The 22,895-nt window shown below is 50.0% G+C and overlaps 1 protein-coding gene across 3 annotated transcripts in view; it reads right to left on the reverse strand.

Moving 5' to 3' along the window:
• SMAD3 (SMAD family member 3) overlaps positions 1-21,508 on the reverse strand; it is a 114,128-nt gene extending 92,620 nt beyond the window's left edge. For all 3 annotated transcript variants that reach the window (XM_069482542.1, XM_069482551.1, XM_069482532.1), the window contains exon 1: positions 21,073-21,508. In XM_069482542.1, coding sequence (XP_069338643.1) covers positions 21,073-21,278 — 206 coding nt within the window. In that variant the 5' untranslated portion in view covers positions 21,279-21,508. The remainder of the gene's footprint in view (positions 1-21,072) is intronic.
• Positions 21,509-22,895: the final 1,387 nt, after the last annotated feature.

The raw sequence follows: 22,895 nt of genomic DNA on the forward strand, positions 1-22,895 counted from the left end.
GGGGAATGTGAGTCTGCTTTCCAAAACCCCGAGTGGAACAGCTCAGCCTCGGAACCACACTCCTGCCAAGCACTTTTGGAAAACCAGGATTCCACACATGACGGCTCGCATTGGGCCCTGGAAGCAAGCATCAAACAGTGCTCACCACCCTGGCCCATTCTCCCTCCATCCTCTTCTCCCCAAGAAGCTGATATCGCCCTGGTGCTGTTGGCCGGGGTGGGGGAAACGGCTACTGACCATGCTGTGAACCAGAACAGTACCCGAGATTCATGCAAAGCACAAGCAAAGAAAAAACCCTGGCTCAGAATCAAGAAACCTTGACCTAACCCCAGCTTTGCTGCTAATTCATTGGATGGTCTTGGGCAAGTCATTACACCTCTCAGGGCCTCGGTTTCCCCATCTGATGGGGTTGGACTAGATGACTTGTCGAGTCACTTCCAAGCAGGGGAGTAACTATGTGGCAGGAACCTTTTCACAGCTTCTGAAGGAGACAGAAGTACCCCTAAGTTGAGGTTCGAAGAGTTGAAGTGACTGTCTTAAGACCTCACAGCTACTAAGCAGCAAAGTTGGGATTTTCAGAAAAATCTGACTCCAGACTCCCTGCTCTTCCTGTGACACCAGGAGACGAGCCCAAATTCTAAGAGCTGTACTCCTTTAAAGTCCACCTCCTGGTCGTGTGAAATAGGAAGGCCCCACTCTGAGCAGGGTGAACCCCAATTCCAGCTGCTCCCAAAGCCGCCTCTTACCACCCGCTCAGGGTGGCACTTTACTTGACCTGGGTGTGCCGCCTCCTTGCGCACACTGGCCCACGCTCCTGTGCGGGGACAGAGCACGCACAAGCCAGCCTTCTGGAAGAGGGTGACCCTCAGGAAGCAGGAGCCTACGTGCTTTAGAGGTGAGGACAGCAAACCCCAGTGCCACCGCTGATCACTGGTTATGCCACTCACTGCTCCATTGACTCTCCCTTCCCCATCCACAGTGTCCAGCCAGTGCTACCTGCTCCCTCGTTGTGTGCCCTGGGCCCAGTCCCCCAGCCTCCCCAAGCCTCCGCTTGCTCATCTGGACTAGCACCTACTTCTGGAGATGGTCACGGAGGTGAAATGGAATCAGGTGTAGGAAAGTGGTTTGTAAACTGTGAAGTCCTGTACACAGGAATGTGGTGGTGTTTCCCTTCTCCCAGTGATGGCAGTTGAAAAAGAATCCATTATTTTCTGAGGGATGAAGAGAGCACACACACACGCCCGCCCGCACACATCCCCATGTGCGTGTATTTCTGAGGCAACACAGCGCTGTCAAAGAACTCTGTCGAAGAACTGGAGGACTGCCTCGGGCCCTGCCGCTGCGCGAGCACAAACGGCCCCTGGTGGCCCACAAAATAGGGATAGGACCACTTGCCCTGCTCCCACCCAGGGCTGCTGCAAAGATAAAACAATAGGCAAGCGCTCTGCATGCTATAAAGTACGCTACACATCGCCCACCAGGAGGCTGAAGATGAAGAATGGCACAGATGGAAGGAAACTTGGCTTATTTTCCTGCTATTCAAAGTCATCAAGAGGCTCAAAGAGAAAAGAAAAAAAGAGGAGAAAAAGGATAGTCTGTTGAAAAAAACAGTAAGGTAGCAAGGGTCCTCTGGCAGGCAGAGGAGCCCAGGGGGTGAGCCTGGGTTTTCCAGGTGTCCCTTTCATCCCCCCAGGGTCCCTAGCCTGCCTTTTTCAGAACTAACAGCCCAAGGCAGCCACACACACACACACACACACACACACCCCCAAAAAGCCCCTTTGCAAGACAAAGGTGCTGGGTGTGCTTACACTCGGGACTGTGTGCTCTGTGCCGAATGCTTTACTTGGGGTCTCCTGGGAGCTCTGTGGCTCAGGGCGCTGAGGGCTCCTCCCTTCTGGGCTCTCTTTGTTGAGAGAAAGGTCACCCTGACAAAGGTCAGCCCTGTCTACCCCACATGCTCCCAGCGTCCCCTTCCTACCCCAGAACAGCTGTTCCCTCCCCCTCAGGGAGAGAATTCTGAAATAGCCTTCCTAGCAGCGCTGAACTAAAACTGGTGTGAAAAAGCAGCAAAACACCACCCGTGTTTCCTTCGCTGCCGCCCCCATGACTCGGGCCCTGGACGGCTTTGCTGTTTTGTGGGTTTCTCTCCCACTGCTTTTCTTGCACACCTCCCTGCCTTCCACATGTTTCCACACTGGCTGGGCTGTCCCCACCCCCCAGTGTTTCTACAGTGGGCTCCTCCAGCCCCCGCCACCCTGCCTCACCTCTCCCCACCCAACAGGTAAAGCTAGGACAGAAGAACGGTGAGGCCCATCTGGTCTACCAGGAGAGCCACGGAGCCCTGGCTAACGCCAGTGTGTGCCCACCCTCCAGGCCACAGTCTCCCAGGTTTGGGGCTCAGGGCAGCAACACAGGAAAAGAGGAACAGAGTCAACCAACCTCAGACCAGAATTACCCACAGCAGGACACTCCTCCCGTGATAAAGGTGATAATGGGGGATAAACTACCAAATGCATGTCCACTCCCCACTCCAGCTCAAGGTTTCTATTTTTATTCTTCCAGATGAGCTGGAGGGATCCTGTCTGAGCTATCCATCAGCTGGGCGAGCGTTAACTCCAAGAACCCCCCGACCTAAACCATGGCTCCCCAAGGGCCTGGCTTCCTCCGCCCGTTTCAGGCAGGGCTGGCATCACAGCAAAAACAATTTCAAAGCACTGAGACCATAAACACAAAATTAAAAGGTAAAGTAAAAAGGGAGGGAATGTTTACTGGAAACTTAAGTTCTGCTGCCCAGAAAATATAGGTCTTTTTTTAAACACACACAACACACACACACACACACACACAATGCTTCTGCCACCACCCCTTAAGGAGTACGCACTTTGCTCGATAAAGGGCTTTCTTATCTGCCCCTGATTATACTCAGCTCGTGACCATGAAACCTGGAATTGCCCACAGAGAACCGAAAACCTTGGTCACGATCAGGGCCTAAGGCCATCCCACATGTACCGATGATCGTACAACTTGCTCACAGGACAGACCTGAGTTTTCTGATACACAGATAATCACTCCCATCCATACCTGAAATGCAGCCACTGCTGAGAGTGTGCCAGGTGCCTGCTGAAACCAAGAACAATCATATTACATGGTATTTCTGGGTCCAGAGAGAAAGGACTTTCCAACTGAAACTATGCAGGAAATTAAGGTGGGCAGATGGTAATCATCAAAGCAGGGATCTGGCAAAGAACACCCCCTCCTCCCTTGCAGGAAAAGAAAAAAAGCTAGTGGAAAATTTATTCCTGAAAGTGGAGAATTTTCACAGGAGCAAGAACATAAAGTCATTCTTGCTAGTAACGAGGTGCCCACAAGGGCTGCTCCCCAGAGACACCGGTACAATGTCAGAAGGGAGAGGACACAGTGGGGCCCGCGTGTCTCACTGTTGCTAGGTCGGGCCCACGTCCTTGATGCATTTGTCCCCTTCCCTCTCTGTGGCTCCTTCTTCTCCCGCTCACAGTGTGGCCACAGCACAGGCCTTCATCACTACCGTTTGACACTTGGTTATCAAACACCCAGTACGACACTAAGCTCTCCGAGGGCAGGGGCCACATTTTCCATTTCTGAGTGCCTTGCTCAGCCTCATAAATGTTTGTCAATGGACAGATTCCCCATTCATCTGAAAAACAGCAATGTACATCTGGCATATGTATCTACGCCTGCATCTCAAACCTTGTCATTTTAAAAGCTCTCACACTCCCCCTTCCTCTGTGAAACCCCTTGAGGTTAATCAGCATTGACAAGTTCTCTTCCCCTCTACGGCTCATTTTCCTACCCCTCTACCTGACTGAGCGATTCCAACTGAGCTGCCCTTTGCCCAGTTTGACCTTTTCCGTTAACGTTTTATCCCAGACAGCTGTGCCCCACCAGATTTCTTAGGCTGTAGGAAGAGATTCCCTGCAGGGAACCATGAACCACTGGGCCCAAACAGGAATGCTCTTATCCAAAGACAGGGACACTTTTACCAGAGCATCAGGGAACAACACACGCCTACCCTTTTGCAGCCCCTAGAAGTCACCGGGACAATGCCAAGGACCTGACACTAAGGTAGGCAGGTGTTGGCTGAGGCCTCTTAGTTTCAACAATAAAACTGTGGGTGTGTGTAATGGCCTGTTTAATCCATTCCTGCCCCACACCCTTGCTCCACCCCCCACTTAGGACTCTTGAGTTTCCTGAGCAGAAATAACCAACTACAGATGGTTCCACTACTTCAAAGATGTTGAGAAACCACTGACCCAGAGATACGAGAGAACTGGGGCTCCAAACCTCACGGCAACTACTCACCAACGGCAGCCGTGATTACCAAATCAACACGCTTCCAGATCCTAGAACTCTTTTCTCTGTGCATGTGCTTTTTATTTTTTTAACCAACCACTATCACTTTCCACCCGGAACAGATGCTCGTACCACAGCTTTACATAAGCACCTACAAGCCATAATTCTCAATCCTGGCTGCATGCCAGAATCACCTGGAAAATTTAAAATACACTGATTCCCCAGGCTCAACCTGCAGAAATTCTGAATTCTTTTGTCTGAGGGGTGGTCCGAGCATCAGAATTTCCCTAAGCAGCCAAGGTTGGGAACCTTCCATGGTGACCCTGACAATCAATCCCAGCTGCCACAGCTCACCTCGAACCCCACACTCTTTCCATCCTGTCCTCAACTGCAGCCCCTTCTATCCCCCAGAGTGAATGCACAGTGATTCTGAAACTATCTGAATGAGTAACACAGTCATTTCTTTGAATGCAAGCGTAGGAATTAGAACTTTTAAGGTGGAAGAAACTTTAAAATCCTGCTAAGTCAATGCCTTCAGTTTATACAAGAGGAAACCAGGGGCCGAGGTAGCAAAGTGACTCACCCAAGGACATGAAGCTGGTTCACAATAAGCCAGGCCTAGAACCCAGGTCTTCCGCCTCGAATTCTCTCTCCTCCACACCACAGAGAGCCCCTACGGGGACAGATGCTGGACAAAAACAGTGTCAAAGGACTGATCAATGGTTTACTTCTCTCTGTTTTCAGAGGTTGTCCTCGAACTGCTTCACCTCTAAAAGGCTCAGTCTCCTCCCTGGCCTTAAAACAAAGGAGGGCAAAGACAGTGCTTCTCTTTAAAGATCCCGGAGCACACTGGTCAAACCGTCATCCTCAAAGAATATACTTGCTGGCTGGCTGAGGTTCATGGAAAAAGCCATTAGCATGGAGAGTCTAACCCAGTTTTGAAAGGGCACTCTGTTGAGCTGTGGGACCGAGAGACTGAAGCCAGCAGTGGATTCTGGTTTCTTGTGGATAAGAGAGAGCTGATTGTTGGTTTCAAAATCTCTACCCAACCTGTGAACACGTTTCCCTTCCTTCCTGTATTTTTATGGCACCGCAGTTGGAACGCAGCTGGTGCTCAGAAGCACGGGAAACCTGTGCTTGGGGCGAAATGAGAATTCCTCGCCTGCAGACTGGTTTCCCCTGGCCCAGGAACAAGTTCTCAGGTGAGGGCTCATTTCACCACGGGATGCCCCGTGCGGGCAAGGGTATGTATGACTGTCCACATCAACAGTGCGTCTGTAGCTCCTGGACCTCAGTGTCTGGCGGCACCAACACCACCACCAAAGGAAGCTCAGTAAATATCTGACAAATTAAACAGCGATGACAACACAAATAAAGCCATTAAGGAACGGGCCACCTCTGAAGACAGAGCATGAGATGAAAAGTGAGATGTGTCCCCCAGGAAAATATGTGCATCCAAAGAATAGCAAAAGGCAAGAAGCCAAGGAGAAGAGTTCAGAGAGGTGTCACAAAATATTAGAACTGATATGGTCCTTTGAGATTCTCCTTTCAAGTTTGCTATTTTGTAGATGAGAAGACCAATATCCAGGAAGTCAAGTTGACTTCCCCAAAGTCATACAGCCAATCTCTTCTAGCCAGAGTGGGCAAGAGGCCTCAGCCTTACCCAGAAAATAGGACCCTAAGATCACAGTTCCTTTGTGTCCCATTTTATTTGTTCACTCCCTAATTTAACACTTTATTGAACCTGGGGGGCTCCAGGGATGATGAAGATGAAGACCAGAGTAGGTTGTGGGAGGAGAAATAAAAAGATATGGCACAAGTTTAATTTTAGGTATCGCAGGGATATTCAGGTATTGCCGTTCAGAGAGCAGCTGGAGCCGAGGGTTTCTAGCTCTGGAGAAACACAGATCTGGGAGTCATCCCCACAATAGTCATAAATGAAGTCCAGGGAGAGCAGAAGAAGTTTGAACTGCAATTCTGACTCAGCCCAGCTGGGTAGAGCAATGTCCAGCATAGGGTTTGATTTTCTCGTCACTGAAGTTAAAGCAGATAGCAAAAAATAAAAATAAAAAACAGTGGCCAAAAGATGACATTTAAAAAGATCCCTGGATCAAAGCCTTTTTACGAGTACTGTTATTTCATCCTCCTCCTAACGGTAACCACTTCCCACATGAACCCCAGTAAGGCAACCGTGCAGCCCACAAGAGAGATAGAAATATGACCACACTTCCCTCTTATAAACAGGCGATGGTAAACATCTGAGACCACTGGTCCACAGCCGTGGTTAAACAAAGGGTTGGGGGCAACGTGGAATGGCCGTGAGCGCCTCCAACTCCCCACATGCTGACGCACCCCCCGTGAGCCATGAACTTGCACCATTAACTTCAGAACGGAAGGTGATCAAACAGAACCAGCCCCACCCTGAGGCAACTGAGTTTGGTTTCACACCCAAGCTCACCTGGCCACCGCTTCTGGAAACTTAAGAATTTTCAAGGAAAGTAGCTGCTTTGGTGCCAGGCCTATGCTCGAAGGTGTCTCTCTATGCTGGACCACGCCAGGAGGGCACAAGGACAACTTCCACGTGTTTAGTGAACTGTGCAACCCCACCCCACACCAACCCCCACCTCCTGGATCCGTAGGGCTGATAGATTCTTTTTTTAAACAACCAAAGCAAAAACTGCAACTCTTTCAATCAAGCAAGAAAAACAGGCAAAACCTCAAAAGCCTCTTTAATTAGCTTTGAGATGTTCCCTGGGGTCCCAAGTTATCCCATCTCCTAGATCAATAGGAAAATAAAACAAGAGGTCTTGCGACAGGCTCTGTTTTCTCTGAATCGGAATGAAAGAGCATTTGCAGACCTGAAGGAGTTACTAGCTCACTGCGACAGGAAGACTCGAGGGTATTCCATGTCTGCAGAAAGTTCCATCAGAAACTGGCAAAACTTTATGTCGGCCAGCACTTTGTTTTTAACCACTAAACATTTATAGAATTTTTATTTCTTCATATATATGCTTTCAGAGAAAGTTTCCAGCAGATTCAAAGCAAGTGAGACGCACAAAGACACTAAACATGCAATTAGATTGCATATGGCTTTGAAGCTAGAATACCGCAAGAACCTTTAGAAAATTTCCCCTAGGGGGAGGGAGGAGGCTCTCAGCGCTATGCCCTGCCCCCACTCCCTAGTCAAAGGCAAGTTGTTACTTCATTTTGTCAACAGGAAAATAAGACTAGTGGAGGGGTAGAGACAGCAATCTGAACTGCTGGAGAGGACCTGGCAGGGTCACAGAGCATATGGCCCTCAGGCATAGTACTGAGAGGCCCGGGAGTCCCCTCGGTGACTCTCACTTCCACCCAACTCCCTGAGCTCCAATTTAACACCTCTTCCAAAGCTGCCAGAGCCACAGCAGACCTCTACAACCTACTTGTGACATGCTCCAAACACAGTTAGGTAATTGTCTCTCCACCTTGACCACAAGCTCCATGAAGGCAGGTGCTGGTCTCTGGCTGGTTTATCAGCCTCAGAAATGAGCAAGGCATCTGTACATACGTGTTCAGCAGTCTTACTCAGAGAAGGAAACCAGCAACCAACAGGTATTAACTGAAATTCACTAAGTGCCCATCACCGTGCTAAGTACCCTAATGAGTCAAAGGAACAGCCTGATTTGACTTCAAGAGGCTTATGACGACTCATTATTTCTGTCACTGACTGCATGAGACACGACACTGGCCAATGAGATACCAGGAGGTTCCTGGGAAAGGTTCGCTTCCTAAAGAGAAACGCCCCCCTCCCCTGTCCCACAAGGTGGCAAGGAGAAGTAGTCCTTCTCTGTCCTTGGATGCAACTGTTGCCATTTAGGCTGGAGACCACAAGGCAAAGAGAGAAAGGGCTCCTGAGTTCTCCTGATGCCTGGAACCTTCTGCCCCTAGACTTACAGGAAACAATAAGCCCCCATATGACTGAAGCTGTTCGCTGGGTTTCAGGTTGCTTTCAGCCCAAAGCATCCTGATACAGTGATTCTGGCCCCTCATACAGACTCTGAGATGGGTCAGAGAGGGAAGGGGACAACTGGCTTCCTTCAGGGTGCAGGCAGGGGGACTGAGGATCTCAGCTATGGAGAGGGAGGCCGTGGCAGGGACATGGAACTCAAGAGGCTCAAAAGCAGCTTCCAGCCTTACCCACAAGATGGCCTAGTCATCCCCATGAAGCCAGGGCTCAGTTCCCACGGCAACTATCTGATGAACTAGAACATAAGTAATTAATACTCTCTGCCCATGCTCACCCCCACACATGCCCGCTTGTGTCTGTGGGGTAACAAAAGGGAAGTGTATCTTGTTCTATTTATAAGACCCAGCTGAGCCGCAGAGGCTAACGTCTGGAGCACCGCAGCATCAGCTGAAGCTCTCCAAACAGGTGCCAAGTTTGGTTTGAATTTACATTTCGCCTTTCTCAGCCTATAACCGTTCCTCTCTGTCACTCCAGCTGCCCTCCCTGGAGCTCACCAGACAGGGCCTTGCCCATGACAGCAGTTTGGTGAAAGAATTGAGAGAACTCAAGTCCCTCTGCAGACTTCCAATAAATTATCTGGGGCAAGAGAAAAAGGATGAGGTTTGGACAATCACAAAAACAAACCCTGAGAGCACAGAGCAGGAGGGAAACGGTGCGGCCTTTGCATGTTCTCTGCGGAATTCCATTGGTGGGGGGTTATTTGGGGCCATGTGCTCGCCCCACAGCGGCCCTGGCACATTCCACGCACTGACCACAGTCAAAGAGAAAGAAAAGGCATGCTTGCTGTTATTTTTAATGCCTTCCTCAACGCCTTCCAAAATTCTTCAGCAGAAGGATTAGCCACTAAACTTTCACCGCTCCCAGCCAGTAGTGCCTTTGAGGCCTCAGCTAAAATGAAGCAAGGAGCAAAAGTCAGCTCCCAGAAGAAGTCTCTGCTCCTGGCCATTCAGCATCTTCCAAGTTGCACTGGGCCTAGTGCATCTCCTGGGTTTCAAAGGGACAGGGCCTGACGAGGGTGCAGATCCTAGAGCCACCCCCACAAACAGCACCTCCACCTACCCCATATATATCCCACCTCTACCTCCACCTCTCTCTCCCTCCCCTTCAGAGCAGCCACCAGCACAGCCAAAGTTCCCTATCTCCCACTGCAGTTAATTTAGCTCTAGTATTCACTTTACCATGTTAGATTATCTTTAATGTCTCACCCAGCTTTAAAATATTATGTTGCCAACTTGGGACATGACCTTGGGCAAGTCACTTCACTTAGAATAGCAGTAAATAATTAGCACAGTTTCTTCCACTTGAGCTACCGCATGAGAACAGGCTGATCTAACTCCTTCAGCGACCTCACCGCCGCCAACACAGACGCACGGTCAGGGCTTAACCCAGGTTTACCTGGCCAGTCCAGGTTTGTGCCCACTGTCTGGCCATAACTATTAACAGTGTTGCCCCCTTTCACTCTTAGAAATGTCCTGGTTTGTTTGACAAATTATTTGGTCACCCTGGATTCTAGAAGCGCTAGAGCTTCAGAGGCAAATCCAGCTTCACCCTTTATCATGAGATTGAAATCAACTTACCTAAGTAATCTGAACTTTTGTTTTTCTCATTTACAAATAAGAATGATGATACCAATTTCATGGCTTTTCTTATGAGAATGAGAATGGCAGCCCTTTCTTGGGGTGCTGAGAATGCAGAGAACTGGGGTCAGGAACCTGAGACCTGAGTTCAGATTCCTGTTCTGCCACTGACCCCTCAAAGCCTCAGCCTCCTTCTCTGTAAACAGGGATAACATCCCTTCCCAGAGTACTGCGGCTAAGTAAACAAGATCAACCAGCAGACTGCCCACTGTAGCATACGGTCGGCACACAGCACTCAGCGCATGCCGCACGTCCCAGGGTCAGCCCATGTGAGTGGGCTTAGGTGACTTGCCAACGGTCAGCACTGCTGACTCAACCGTCTTCTGACTCAAATCCTTGCCCAAGGCCAAGAGCAACAGCTCACCTAAGCTTCTAGGACGAGGCACCAGAGCATGTGTGCCCCAAGTTCACACTCCAGTTGAATTTTGTGCATTATTTATCATTTTCTCTAAGGTCTCTGTGAAAATCTGGGTGTGAGCTTGGAAGCCTTAACTCCACTTCTATGAGAAAGGCCTAGACGAGCATCAGTGAGGAAATTAATAACTCCGACCAGAGACAGTCCACACTGTGGACCGTGTCAGGTGCAGGCAAGACCCAAACAGAGGCCCAGGTCTAATCTGGAGGCCTCTCCCTCGGGAGACCAGGTAGCTGCACGGAGCCCAGCAACGCTCCACTCAATTTCCCAAGGAATCCCCGTCAAGAGGCTGACATGACTCACTGGCTAATTACCTGAACACTTGGGCTCCCAGAGCCCTCCTGGCTGGACAACCCGTCTTCTCTCCTGACAGCGAACAAAACACTGTTTTCAACCTGGTCCAGACATAGCCTAAAGCTGTCCACATGGTGGTGTCAGGGATTACGACTCTGACCTGGATAACTCGGGCAGAAAACCTGCTGTTATTGGCCACGGAGTGGGGGGAGGAAATGAAATATGAAAGGACAAAACGGTGGCTTCGGCCACGCTACTCCCCTACTTCAAAATCTCCTGGATGCTTACAGAGCAAGGTCCAAACGCCAAGCTTGGCTGACCAAAGCCCTTGGCAACGTCTTTCTCCAACTCCACTCTGGCCACTCCCTCTTCCACGCTCTGGCCACTCTGAACTGTCCTGCCTTCCCTAGACACGAGGCCCTTCCACGCTCTGGCTGTCTCCATGCTGCCTCCCAGCCCACTTCCACACCCTCTTCCATCCTTCAAAGTACCTCCCCTGTGAAGCCTTCTGACACCGCCAGAGAGAGAGCTGCTCTTCCTCTGGGCTCCCAAACAACACTTTGTTCCACCTTTATTAGAGTGTCTCTCCCATGGGCCCACTGTAACTGTGGATACTGGTGTCCTTTTTTGCCTCTGAGCAGTTTAGAGACACGACTTCATCTCTATGTTCCCTGATGCTCAAATGTTTCCAACAAACAAGTGCACATTCAGTTGTCCAGCTCTCTGCTCCAGTTTTTGAATAGGGAGCTGCAATATGGAGCACCTTCTCCCTGATCTGCATTTAATTCACTCTGGCCTGAGTGCAGGGTGAGGGAAATCAATTCCTGCGGATGTCTCCAAACACCTTTCCATAGAGTGGTGCCACCTGGGCTGGGCCTCAGTTGTGACCATGGGACTGAGCAGATGGTGCTAAAAATTGGCCTGCCCCTACCACTGCCAGGTCCTAGAAGAAGAGTACATATGAAGGCCTACACACTTATATGTCATACTTAAAAGACAGATATCAAGGTAAGAAACTGTTAAACAGAATGTGTTTTAGCATTCTACCTTGACAAATGCCTTAATATAACCTGTAAGTCTACCTCTGAATTTAGAATTCTCTGACCCCTTGGTTTCACAATGGATTGTAGAGGTTCGGGGAAAACCAGCTGTGGATCTCAGCCCATGCCCAGAACCATCATACACTTCAAGGGGCCTCATACACACCTATGTAGACTCCCCAGGCTACACGTCTGAGTTCCAGCCAATTCCCCATCCTCTCACCCTTTGCCTAGCCCTTGGGCCCACAGGCACACACACCGTCCATGGCCGACGCAGTCTGCCCTCAGCTAGATGGACTTGGGAAAGCAGCCCAGGCGGCCCTGGAAGCAGGCTCGAGACACCGGGGCAGGGAACTGGAGGGCCAGGCCCCTGCGTGTGGTCTGGAAGGAGAAAGTCCAAGCTCTAGATGGGCCTGTCCCTTAGCCCTACGGTCACCTTTCCCCATGAAGAGGGGCACAGCTAGGAGGAGGGCCCGAGCATGGCCCTCGAAGCATGAGCTCCCTCTTGCACATATCTAAGGGCAGTCCAGGGTACCACTGCCACGTCCAGGTCATTTCGGAGCCACGAGTTTCTGGAGCTGGCCATTCGCACTTAACAGCCAAGCCAACTGGTGAGGTGGTACTGCGGGGAGAGCCGGAACTGCCTTCCAACTGGGCCTCAAAAAAAAAAAAAAAAAAATACACCAGCAACAATAAACATCATGCACTTCCACGCACTTACGGGCAGCTATCAGTGACGGGCGCGTGAGTCATGGCATTTCTGCTTCGGGATCTGACCCATCCCCCGCCCCAGGAGCACTGATTCATCAAAGTTTGTTTTCAGTACTATTATTTTTAGTCAGCCAAACAATTTTAAAAAATGATGATAGGGAAGGTGAGGCGGGAAGACAGAACCACCTAAGAATATGAATTGTTTCTCTTTCAATAGGCTGCCAAGCCCTATGTCAACAAGTGGCGTGGTCGTATGCTCGTTGTGTGTATGGCTTGGAAGTAGATCCTTTTCCTTTTAATACTTAAACTGAGGCTCTGCAAATGGTGAGCTCTGACAGCAGGTCAGGGGGCAGTCCCCTACTGGAGTCCCCTAATACCATCAGTCAAATCTCCCCCTTGAAAGGGAAAAATGAATGTTTGCTGAGCACCTACTATGTGCTATGAGCTACAAATATCAGCCATGGACTTGGCTCTATCACACATCATCGCGGTTGATTTATATGAGGTAGGCGGTTCCATCTCCACTTCACAGATGGGGAAACTGGGGCTCAACAAGTTGAAGCAAATGTACCCAGCGTGCCCACACAGCTGGTAACTAACTGTCACGTTCAAACCCAGACCTGTCAGACTCAAGAGCCTGTGCTCCTTCTGCTTTGCTGTGCTCTTCCTGTCCTCTCCTCCCCTGCTCTCCTGGTCATGTCTGAAGAACCTGTTTAGGTAGAGATACACAGCCACACACAAAACTTAAGGGGGTGGCAGAACAAACTATAATTCACTCTGCCCTCCCAAGGGCTTGGCAAAATTAGGTGCACCTTGAGCCTGAATTCAATGAGGATATGAGAAACTTTACAAGAGGGAAGATTTGAAGCAAAAGGAAAAACCCAATTTCCATCACCAGTGCCTGCTTTCAGCCACTTGTAACTACTCAAAAAGTCCTTTCTGGATCCATTACTCCACATTTGGGCTTAGCCCAGAGGTGATTTTTTAAGGAAAAAATGCCTTTTGGCATTTTTGAGCTGTGACAGCGTAAAAACAGACCTTTAAAAAACACACACCCAAAACACATTACTATTTTCAAAAGTCCAGTTTAAAAAAAAAAAAATGGTGACACCTCAGAGCTACAACTTGGCTTGGCGGTTTGTGATGCAACACTTAGCAGCAAAAGCGACCAGATTTATAAAACCCTGTAGGTCTCAAAGGCAAACCCATACACCGTGTTTCTTCAACAACACTGGAGTTCTCAACTCCCAGCAAAGCATTCGAGAGAAAAACTTGCCAGATGTAAGCAGGGAGATCCATGTGACGCTGAAAAAGAACTATTTCAGAGGAAACTCACTTTTCATTTCCTAGCTGGGGTTTAAACTTGTAACCTCCACGCTGCCTAACAAAAGGGTCCTGCTTACGCAATCAAGTGTAGCCTTTCTTTATATAGATGCTTGAAAATAAATAAAGGAAGCTTCCTGGGTAAACTTTGACTTATGAGCAAACATTTTCCACAGGTATCCTCTATAATACCCACCTCTTACATTTAACCATTTTTAGGCCTCTGTGGTCATTAGTTTAAGTAAACTTCCTGCTCTAAGTAAAGCCAAAAATAGCAACAAAAGAAGAAAAATTGCTCACTGCATCTCAAAACACACAGCCTCTCCGTCTTTAACTAGCATTCAGTTGTTTTTATATTCCTTTGTAGTTCAATTTCACTAATTTAGACTCACGGGGTAAGGAAGAGGCAGGGAGGAGAGTGGGGGAAAATAACCAAACTTAAAATGCTGCATCGTAGCTTGCACTGATGTAAATTAACTTGGCACCAGGCTGATAGGGTCTTGAACCATTAATAATTTAAAAAGATTTGCCAATCATTGACCAACTGTGTGCAAATGGGAGCTTCTAAAATGCTGGCATGAAGACCAATTTAGAGTAAGAAAGGCCCTCCAATAGAGCTTATATATAGCCCATTTTCCAGTTGAGAACATCTGAGGCCCGGAGAAATAAAGTGACTTGTCCTGGGTCACACAGCTAATCAGAAACGGGTAGATCTAGAACCTATCCGGGCCTGCTGAGTCCTGCCTCCAAAATGACCCCCAAAACCTTATTTATTAGTAATGTTTCTTTTGACAGCATTTTTGGAGAGAAAAGGCCTGCTAAACAAACTTTAGCCTAGTCTAGAATTAGCCAAACTTCTTAATTAATAGGCTTCTACTGTGTTTTCATTCTAAACGGAGTCTCTCTGTCAAAACATTCTGCAGCAGTGTGCCACTGTGGCAGGCTGCTGTTTACACTAGGGGCCTGGGATAACCAACAGCAGGTAGCGTGACTTGTGTTAGAGATTTGTTATTTCTCAAACTGTTAATTAAGTCAAAACAAAGGATAATATCTCTCTCTCTCTCTGTCACACACACACACACACACACACACACACACAGAGTTACCCTTGTCAGGAGTGGATAAACACCAGAGCTTGGGTTTCTTGGCACCAAGGAAACAGTATTTACAAATTTCCTAAAGAGTGAACACATGCAGCATTATTACAACTCCAAAGAACCCACATTTCACAGCCAGTGGATTAGAAGCTACAGAAGGGCAGGGACGGTGTCTGCCTTATTCACTACTTTGTCCCTGTTACCTGGCACAGGGTAATCTTGTACCCGGTAGATGCATCAAAGGAAAGCATGAAAATGAATTGAACAAGCTCTCTTGGAATATTTTTGCTCTAAAACTTGGAATAAAGTAAAATTAGAAACCAAACTTCTGTGGGGTGGGCTTAGTATGGCACTGTCCAACTGTTTCCAAACCACTGTGCTTAAAGATGGGGAGACTGAAGGCTCCATGGCCCAGGAACTTGTCAGTGGTCAACAGAAGGTCACAGCCCTCCTTAGGGAGGAGCTAGTCCTGTCCAACACTGCAGGAGTCACTCACATCCGCACAAGGCTGCTGAACCTCCCAGGCCCCTGCATAAGCAGCCTTTTGGGGCAGTCCTCTTGCTAGCCAACCAACACCATCAGACGTGGATTTGGAGAAGGGGGTAGGGTCAATACTGCAGGCAAAGGAGATAAGGACAAAAGTTAATTAGGACTATTCATGAGCCTTGCTGATTGAGAAAACTGTATTGCAACCTTAGAGAATTTAATAGTACTTCTAGGAGTTTGGGGGAGAGGTGGATGAAGAAGGTGGGAGAGAGTGAGGTAACAGGGAAATAAAGTTTGATTCCGATTCATAGAAAGCCCTGCTTGGTCCTATTTATTTCAAAAAGGAGCTCCCACGGAATAATGGCTGTATTGTGCATAAAATGGCATTAAAATCTCCTAATAAATTAACAAGTAAAAATTAATGGTTGCTCAGTCCATTAAATTGTGTTAATTTTACTTCCATTATAATAATACAGGAATCACAAGTTTATATTATTAAACCAATATTTATGTTTTAAACTTATTTTTAATTGGATTCCTGATGTAAAAGCTTCAACCAAATTCTCTTGATGTCATCAACTTCTTGCATTTTTCATCAGAACTAAATGACTATTCACTGACTTTTTTTTCTATTATTAAAATTGTCATTTAAAACTTCATCCTTGAAAAGACTTTGTAACACATATATTACTAAAAGCTCTTATGTCCATCCAGAAACTTGGGCATATGGAATTTATTTTCAGGAAGTGTAAACCAGAGAAATGAAAAGCTAGGTCACACCAAAACTCTGAAATCCTAAGCATCCACAATCATTTGCAAGTTGTCCACTTTTTATTGGCACTCTCTGTGACATTCTGAGCTACTATATCTAAAGTCTCTGTTCCCACCAAGGGAACCTGAATTTCAGATTTACAGCACTAAGTTACTTTTCACTTCAAACAAAAAATGCTTTTCAGTGGAGTAAAATACAGCCCCCAAGTCACTAGCCAATCAGTGCAAGCTATAAGATAACATTCATAGCAGCACTCGGTTTCATAAAAGGTAGAGGATAAGGAGGTCTTCATTCTTGTGGGCAACTATCCCCACGTACCAAAACGCTCCATGATCATACTGTAGTGCAAAAATTTCCCTTGGACGATAACTCCTCTTTCTTCTTCCTTTTCCATCTCACATCGACTCGCCTTCCCTCTCCGCCTCTTCCCACAGAATTAATGGTCTGTCCCCATATTGACAGCCACTTTGTACCTCCCTCGGCTACAGCTCATGCCCTATTTCTTTGAGCAGGTCTGTCTCCCACTCTAGACAGGGAGCTCCTTAAGTACAGGTGCCCTGCCGTGGTCATCATAATTAGGTACTCAATAAATGATTAATCCAATAATGAATGAAGCAGACAGAAGGCTAAACATAACACTTAACATCTGTCAAGCTCTCTGGCTTACAAAATGCTTCCACAGGTCTCATCTCATTCTGATTTTACAGGTGCAGACGTGAAGGCTCTGAAACTTAAGTGAATTCCCAAATCCATCCAGGTAGTATTATAGAATGGCAGCCGCAGTACCTGAATTCTGTATTTTTTACAGAGAAAATAGGTGGCTGTCTTTATTTCATTTTCTAACACAGTGACTACTACGATATTTAAAAGGCACATCACGGTCCCCCCGCCCCCAAAAAATCACCCCATACTAGATCTCCTATTTCTTCTGATGGCTGGGAATAGCAAAGAAATAACAGTTAGATACTCAAACAATACCCTATTAATGTTTCTCTTATTGAAGTGTAAGCTCCTCACAGGCTGGAAGCTTCCTGAATCCTATCTCTACATCTTCCCCTGGTGCCTGTAATATTGACTCTGACATGGGAGGGGTTCAATAAATATCAGTAAAACAAAATCCAACCCTCGAACATTTGATTAGGAACTGACAAGGGGCTGTCTGCAACATGCATCAGCCCAAACATTCAACTCGCAGGTGCAAGCAGCAAGTTCCAAGGTTCTAAATGTCAAGGGAACATCAAGTGGCTTCTAGCCAGCTCCACTGTAGCCCCCTAGCCAGCTCCACTGTAGCCCCCTAGCCAGCTCCACTGTCCTGCAGGCCCCTCCTCTTCTCAAGGCCCTACGTGGAGCTCCCCTAATCAAAGTTAACAAGAGCAAAGAGAGAAGGGACCACCTCCTTGGCAGCTGGAAGTGGGCTTCCATTGGGCCACATGGGAATGGCACTCTGAGCGACAGCTGAGGGACCTGGGAGGGCTCCTGCAGCCTTGGTAATAGGTCTATCCCCAGAAGTCTGAAGAAGATGAGGATCTTCTTCCTTTCTCCCCAAGGTGAGAGTAGCCTGGCAAAGACCAAGGAGCTAACAGGCGGTGGCTACACTAAAGGATCAGATGCACAGAGAGGGAGGAGATGCTGTGTGTTAGGCCTAGTGTTTGGTTCAATTCTCGCATTTTCTCTGGACTTGGTGCTCTGACACCAGAAAGCCCAAATTCCCTCCCAAACAAACAATACCTTAAACTCATTCCAGTTCCCAACAACTGGGCCAAGACATGGACTCCACCAGTAGAAGCACAAGTTATCAGTATCTATCAGAAAACCAAGTTTTAAGTATGTTTGGCTCCTTTTTACTCAAGTAACTTTCTCTCTCTCTGGCAAATGCTCTGATTCTATTCTTATAAACAGGTGAGGAAGATAACTGCAGCTTCACTTAGGTACTCAAGAGAGTGAGGAGTGAGATGCTGCTATAAAACCTAAGTTCTGCCCATACTGCCAGACCTCAAAGTATCCCGATAGCTCCTTTGTCCGTGTATCTAAATCAATCTCTTACGACTTCCTTGTCACCTATCTCTTTTACTTCCTTGATACCAGTAAGCCCGTATCATTCCAGCTCTCCTGATAATTGAAACGGGTTAGAGCTGGTGCAACAGAGAAGCAAGTATGTATGTGGTCTGGAGGTCCCTGGGATACATGTATAATTGCCAAATGTTGCTGCTGCTGCTCGTGATTACATATTAGCCAAAACATGCTTGTTATAATCTCCTTAGACTAAAGGCTCCTTAAACTCCAGAGTCCAGATTTTACAGAGTGTTTTTAAGTACCCATTGCCCCACCCCACATACACAGTGGGATGACTAAGTTAAACATTTTCCTTTGTCTACTTTCCAAAGCCCCAGTTCTAAAAGGCAGTGTGGAGACAATTTGACAAGCAACACTGCAATCTATGGGACTTAGCAGTCACATCAATATCACTAGCATGAGGCCAGCTAGCCACTTCCCCACGACGTGGCCTTTAGTTTTCTGCCCACGACCAAAACAGCAGCAGCTGTTGCCAAGGGAGACAAGGTGACCCAGAGGCGTGGGCACAAAAATCCAGGGATGAAAATCCATTTTGTCTGGATCCACCCAAGCAACTGGGTTTCCCTAACTGAAAAAAAGACGAAAAACAACAACAAAAAAAACCTGCTTTAGCATTAGGTCCTCTCCAGGCGAGCCAAAGACATTCCAACCCTAACAAAATCATGAGAAGGCCAGGGGGGGCAGATTAGCTTGAACTCTCAGAAACATCCTAAGCATTCACATGCCTTAGGCTCCCAAAGTCTCAGGAGGACTTTGGAAGAGGAAAAGGTAAGCCAAAGCTATGCCTCACAGAGGGCAAACTGCTACCAAGGCAAGGGAAAGCGACATTTCTTCTCCAAGCTGTCACCAGCCCAGATATTAAATGAGCAACCTTACCAACAAAGATCCACAGCACCCACCCCAAACTAACAGAGCTTTAGCATTCAGCAAAGAATTTATGCAGAACCTTCAACGTACAGAGATAGCAGAATCCCACGTCTACTGTATCAAGGTCTTTTCACCTCTCTCCTCCAAAGTGTTCTCAACTTTAAAAATGAGATAACCATAAGCCTAACAGCCTTATCTATTTTCCAAATGTTGTTTGGTTGGTTTCTTTCTTTCTTTCTTTGAGGACCTCATAAAACCATGTGAAAGTGCTTTGTAAACTGTGAAACACTTTCACAGCTGCTTGTTTTAATTGATACCACTTTTTCTTTTCTGTGCCAATGCATAAAGCACTTGTCCTCAATGCACCCAGACAGGTAAGGAGAAGGCAGGTTTTACAGACCCCCTCCCCAGACAGAAAAGTACTGACAACTCACCCACCCTACCCTTCCCACCCCCACCAACAGAATAAAGAAGAATTAAGAACCAACGCTGGGACCAAATCCCAGGTCTCTCTGACCATCACATCACACCACCTCTCCTGAAGTCAGTTCTGGCTCCCGATCACAGGCCCAGAGCACACTCTGGAGACAGCACACTGCTGTCCCTCCCCCTTTATTGACTGGATCCACCCAGTTTAAAAAAAAATTCTTTTTTAAGTCAGCACTCCCACCATATGTGGCATTTATTTCCAGGGGAGGCCAGCCTTGGGTTTCTGTAGACAGATGTTGCTTTGTGCCTGCCTGACACGGCTGGCAGCCCTTGCACAGCTGCCCCAAGCAGGTGGCCAAGGATGGAGTTCACCCCTGGCCCAGGAGCAAGGATGACAGTCCCTTCAAGGCTCAGATCCTGGGGGCCCTCTCCTCATTCCTCTACAGCCTGAGACCCTCCAGAACACCCCCCCCCAACACACACACACACACACACACACACACTCCCCTGGTTCAGAATCAGACTTCAAAGGGGGTTGAGAGGTAGAGACAGGAGGCCAAGGTGCCCCCCACCCCAATTCTCAGCCATGCACAGCTGAGCTAAGGCAGGCCCTGGGGAGTGGAGAGAAGTCACTGACCCCTTCTATCAGCCATCTGTGAGCTCCCACCTGACCTAGCTAGTGCAATGAGAAGGATAAAGGACGCCAGACAGATGGCAAAGCGTTTGGGGAAGGAGGGCTCTACAGGAATGCGAGGGCCGATGCGAGGCCCACTTTGGGGTGTGTTTTGTTATCTGTCCAGCTCTACCCACCACCCCCCACCCCGCGTTCCGCATCAACCTGCAATCTCTTAGGCTAAAAGGAGGGTGAAAAGAGTCCAGGTGGGGAGCGGAAGATGGGGGAGAAGACTATTTTCTGCGGCCGGTCTCTCCCATTTCAAAGTCGGAGCACTGCACTGCAACCGAAGTGCGTGCGTGCACGGGGCGGGAGACTGGCACAACCGAGTCTAAAAATACTCGATAAAAATGCTAATCCCGAAGGCAAAGAAAGAACGAAGAAGGAATCTGTCAATCACCAGGCTCCCGCTCCTCACCCACAGCCCCAGCTGTACGGACTGCATTCCTGTAGAGGAGGAAAGAAGTGGGGAGACCGGACTGAAGAAAAGAAAGGCAGAGACACCACCACCTCCACGAGCGCGGGCCGCGGGGGCGGGAGGCGGCGGCGGCGGCGGCGGAGGAGGGGCTCCGGCCCGCGGAGCCGAACAAAGCGGGCCTCAACTTCTAGCCCGCAGCTCCCAGGGGTGGGGGCGGCCAATTCCAGCAGCACCCCCCTTTCCCGGAGGTGGAAAGCGAATGTGAGGTCTGGAAGCGAGAGTGCCGCGTGGAAACCCCGGGCTTTGAATCTTTGCAAATCCGGAGAAGGTTTTGTTTGGGGTCCCCCCACCCCTTTCCTGCCCGCATTCTCGCTCCCCTCTTACACACACACACACGCACACGCGCACACGCACACGCGCCCTCTCCAACCCACTGGGCCGGCCTCGCAGCGCCAGGGTGCTGGGCCGGCGCGCCCCCCGTGTCCCCCGGGCGGGCCCCCACCTGGGGATAGTGATGCACTTGGTGTTGACGTTCTGCGTGGTGATGGCCTTCTCCAGCTCGTCCAGCTGCCCCGTCTTCTTGAGCTTCTTGACCAAGCTCTTGACTGCCTTCTCACACCACTTCTCTTCCTGCCCGTTCTGCTCGCCCTTCTTCCAGCCCAGCAAGCGCTTCACAATCGGGGGGGTGAAGGGCAGGATGGACGACATGGCTGGGAAGGGCGCGCGGGCGGCGAGGGGCGCCCCCGGCGGGGCTGGGCTCGGCGGGACGCCGGGGGCGCAGAGGGGAGCTCGGCCCGGGCCGGCTGCGGCCGCCCAAACTTCGCCTCAACTCTCGGCGAACTTGCCGGTGCGCCGGGCCGGGCCGCGGCGCTGCAGCCTGCGGGGCTCGGCGCGCGGCCCTGCGTCCCGAGCGGCTTCCCGGCGGAGAGAAGGGCGGCGGAGCGGGCGGGCGGCAGCGGCGCCGAGTCGGGAAGGCCCCGGGCGCGGGGCGGAGGCGGCGGCCGCGGGAGTCGGAGTGGCAGCACAAAGTTTGGGTTTCCGCACGGGGTTGCTGTTTGGGTGCCGCCTCCGGGAAGGAAAGTCCAACCCCCAGCCAAACTTTGCTCGCCTCGCTCGCTTTGATGCGCAGATCCCTCCGCCTCTGCGGCCTCGCCTCCCCGCTTCCCTCCTCCTCCCGGCTCGCCCGCTCGCTCGCTCGCTCGCTGGGCCGGCCCGGGGCGTGCGCCGCGCTCCCGCTCCCGCCAGCTCCCAGTCTGCGTTTCATGCAAATCCGCGTGCAGCCTCCTTTCCAAGGGCTGTCACCGCCCCCTCGCCGCCGGGGCTCCCCGCCTCCTCCCCCGCGCCCCACCGCCTCCTCCCTCGGGCGCCCTGCCCGCCCCCGGCTTCGGGGAGGGCGCTTGGCCGTTCCCCGCCCCGCGCCGAGCGCGCCCACGTGGGCGACTGGGGACCACGGCCGCCCTGGCTGGAGCGCGCGGGACCCCGCGCGGCCCCAACCTGAAATCGGGCGGGCGCGGGGAGGAAGTTCTGGGAAAGGAACGGCGAGAGGGGCCCCAGGCCGGAGGCCCGAGCTCGGGCGGTGGCACCCGCTCCCGGAACCACATTCGGGAAGCTCAGTTGGAGTTGCGGGACGGAGAGGGTTAGACTCGCAGCAAGTAAGCGCCGTCCGTCCGAGGGCTGGCGGTGCCCCTCTGCGAGGACCCGGGTCCGGAGGGGGCTCACGGAAGGCTGGAGGCCCAGGAACTCGGGGCGCACTTGAACTCGCGCTCGCTGATCCCGGTCAGGGGCCTTGGCGACCCGGGGGCTGTTTTTATTCTCTCGTGGGTGAGATCACACCGGCTGAGAGCCCCGAGACTGTGCGTGCAGGAGGGATTTGGGAGGGGGGAGAAGTGGGCTCTTAGAGGTGGAGATTTGGGGACCCCAGTGACAACCTGGACAATAGCTGGAGTCAGGGGTCCCTTGGGCCTTGTGAACCAATTACCCGGCAGAAAATGGGCCTCAAAGACATCTGTTGAATTCATGAAGAAATGAACGAGGACGCTTTGGAATTTATCTTTGGGAGAAGTTTACATAACAGGGTGTTGCAGAATTTCCTGATAGAGAAAAATCAGAAACTTGACACCCAATAAATAGGAGAGAGCTTTGTTCCCAAAGCAATGAACTTGCGCAAGCGTGGAGCAAGGGGAGACCTGGGGAAGTTTACGTATTCAAAGTCAGCCTGGACTGGAAGCAAAGAAACACCGACACATTGGGGAGCTCTGGGGCTCTAGTCCCCACCAACAGAATTTAGGGGCTTCTGCCCGCAGCCCTCTCAGCGGCTTTCAGGAG

This window comes from Eulemur rufifrons, chromosome 2 (genome assembly GCF_041146395.1).
Source record: "Eulemur rufifrons isolate Redbay chromosome 2, OSU_ERuf_1, whole genome shotgun sequence".
Lineage (NCBI taxonomy): Eukaryota > Metazoa > Chordata > Mammalia > Primates > Lemuridae > Eulemur > Eulemur rufifrons.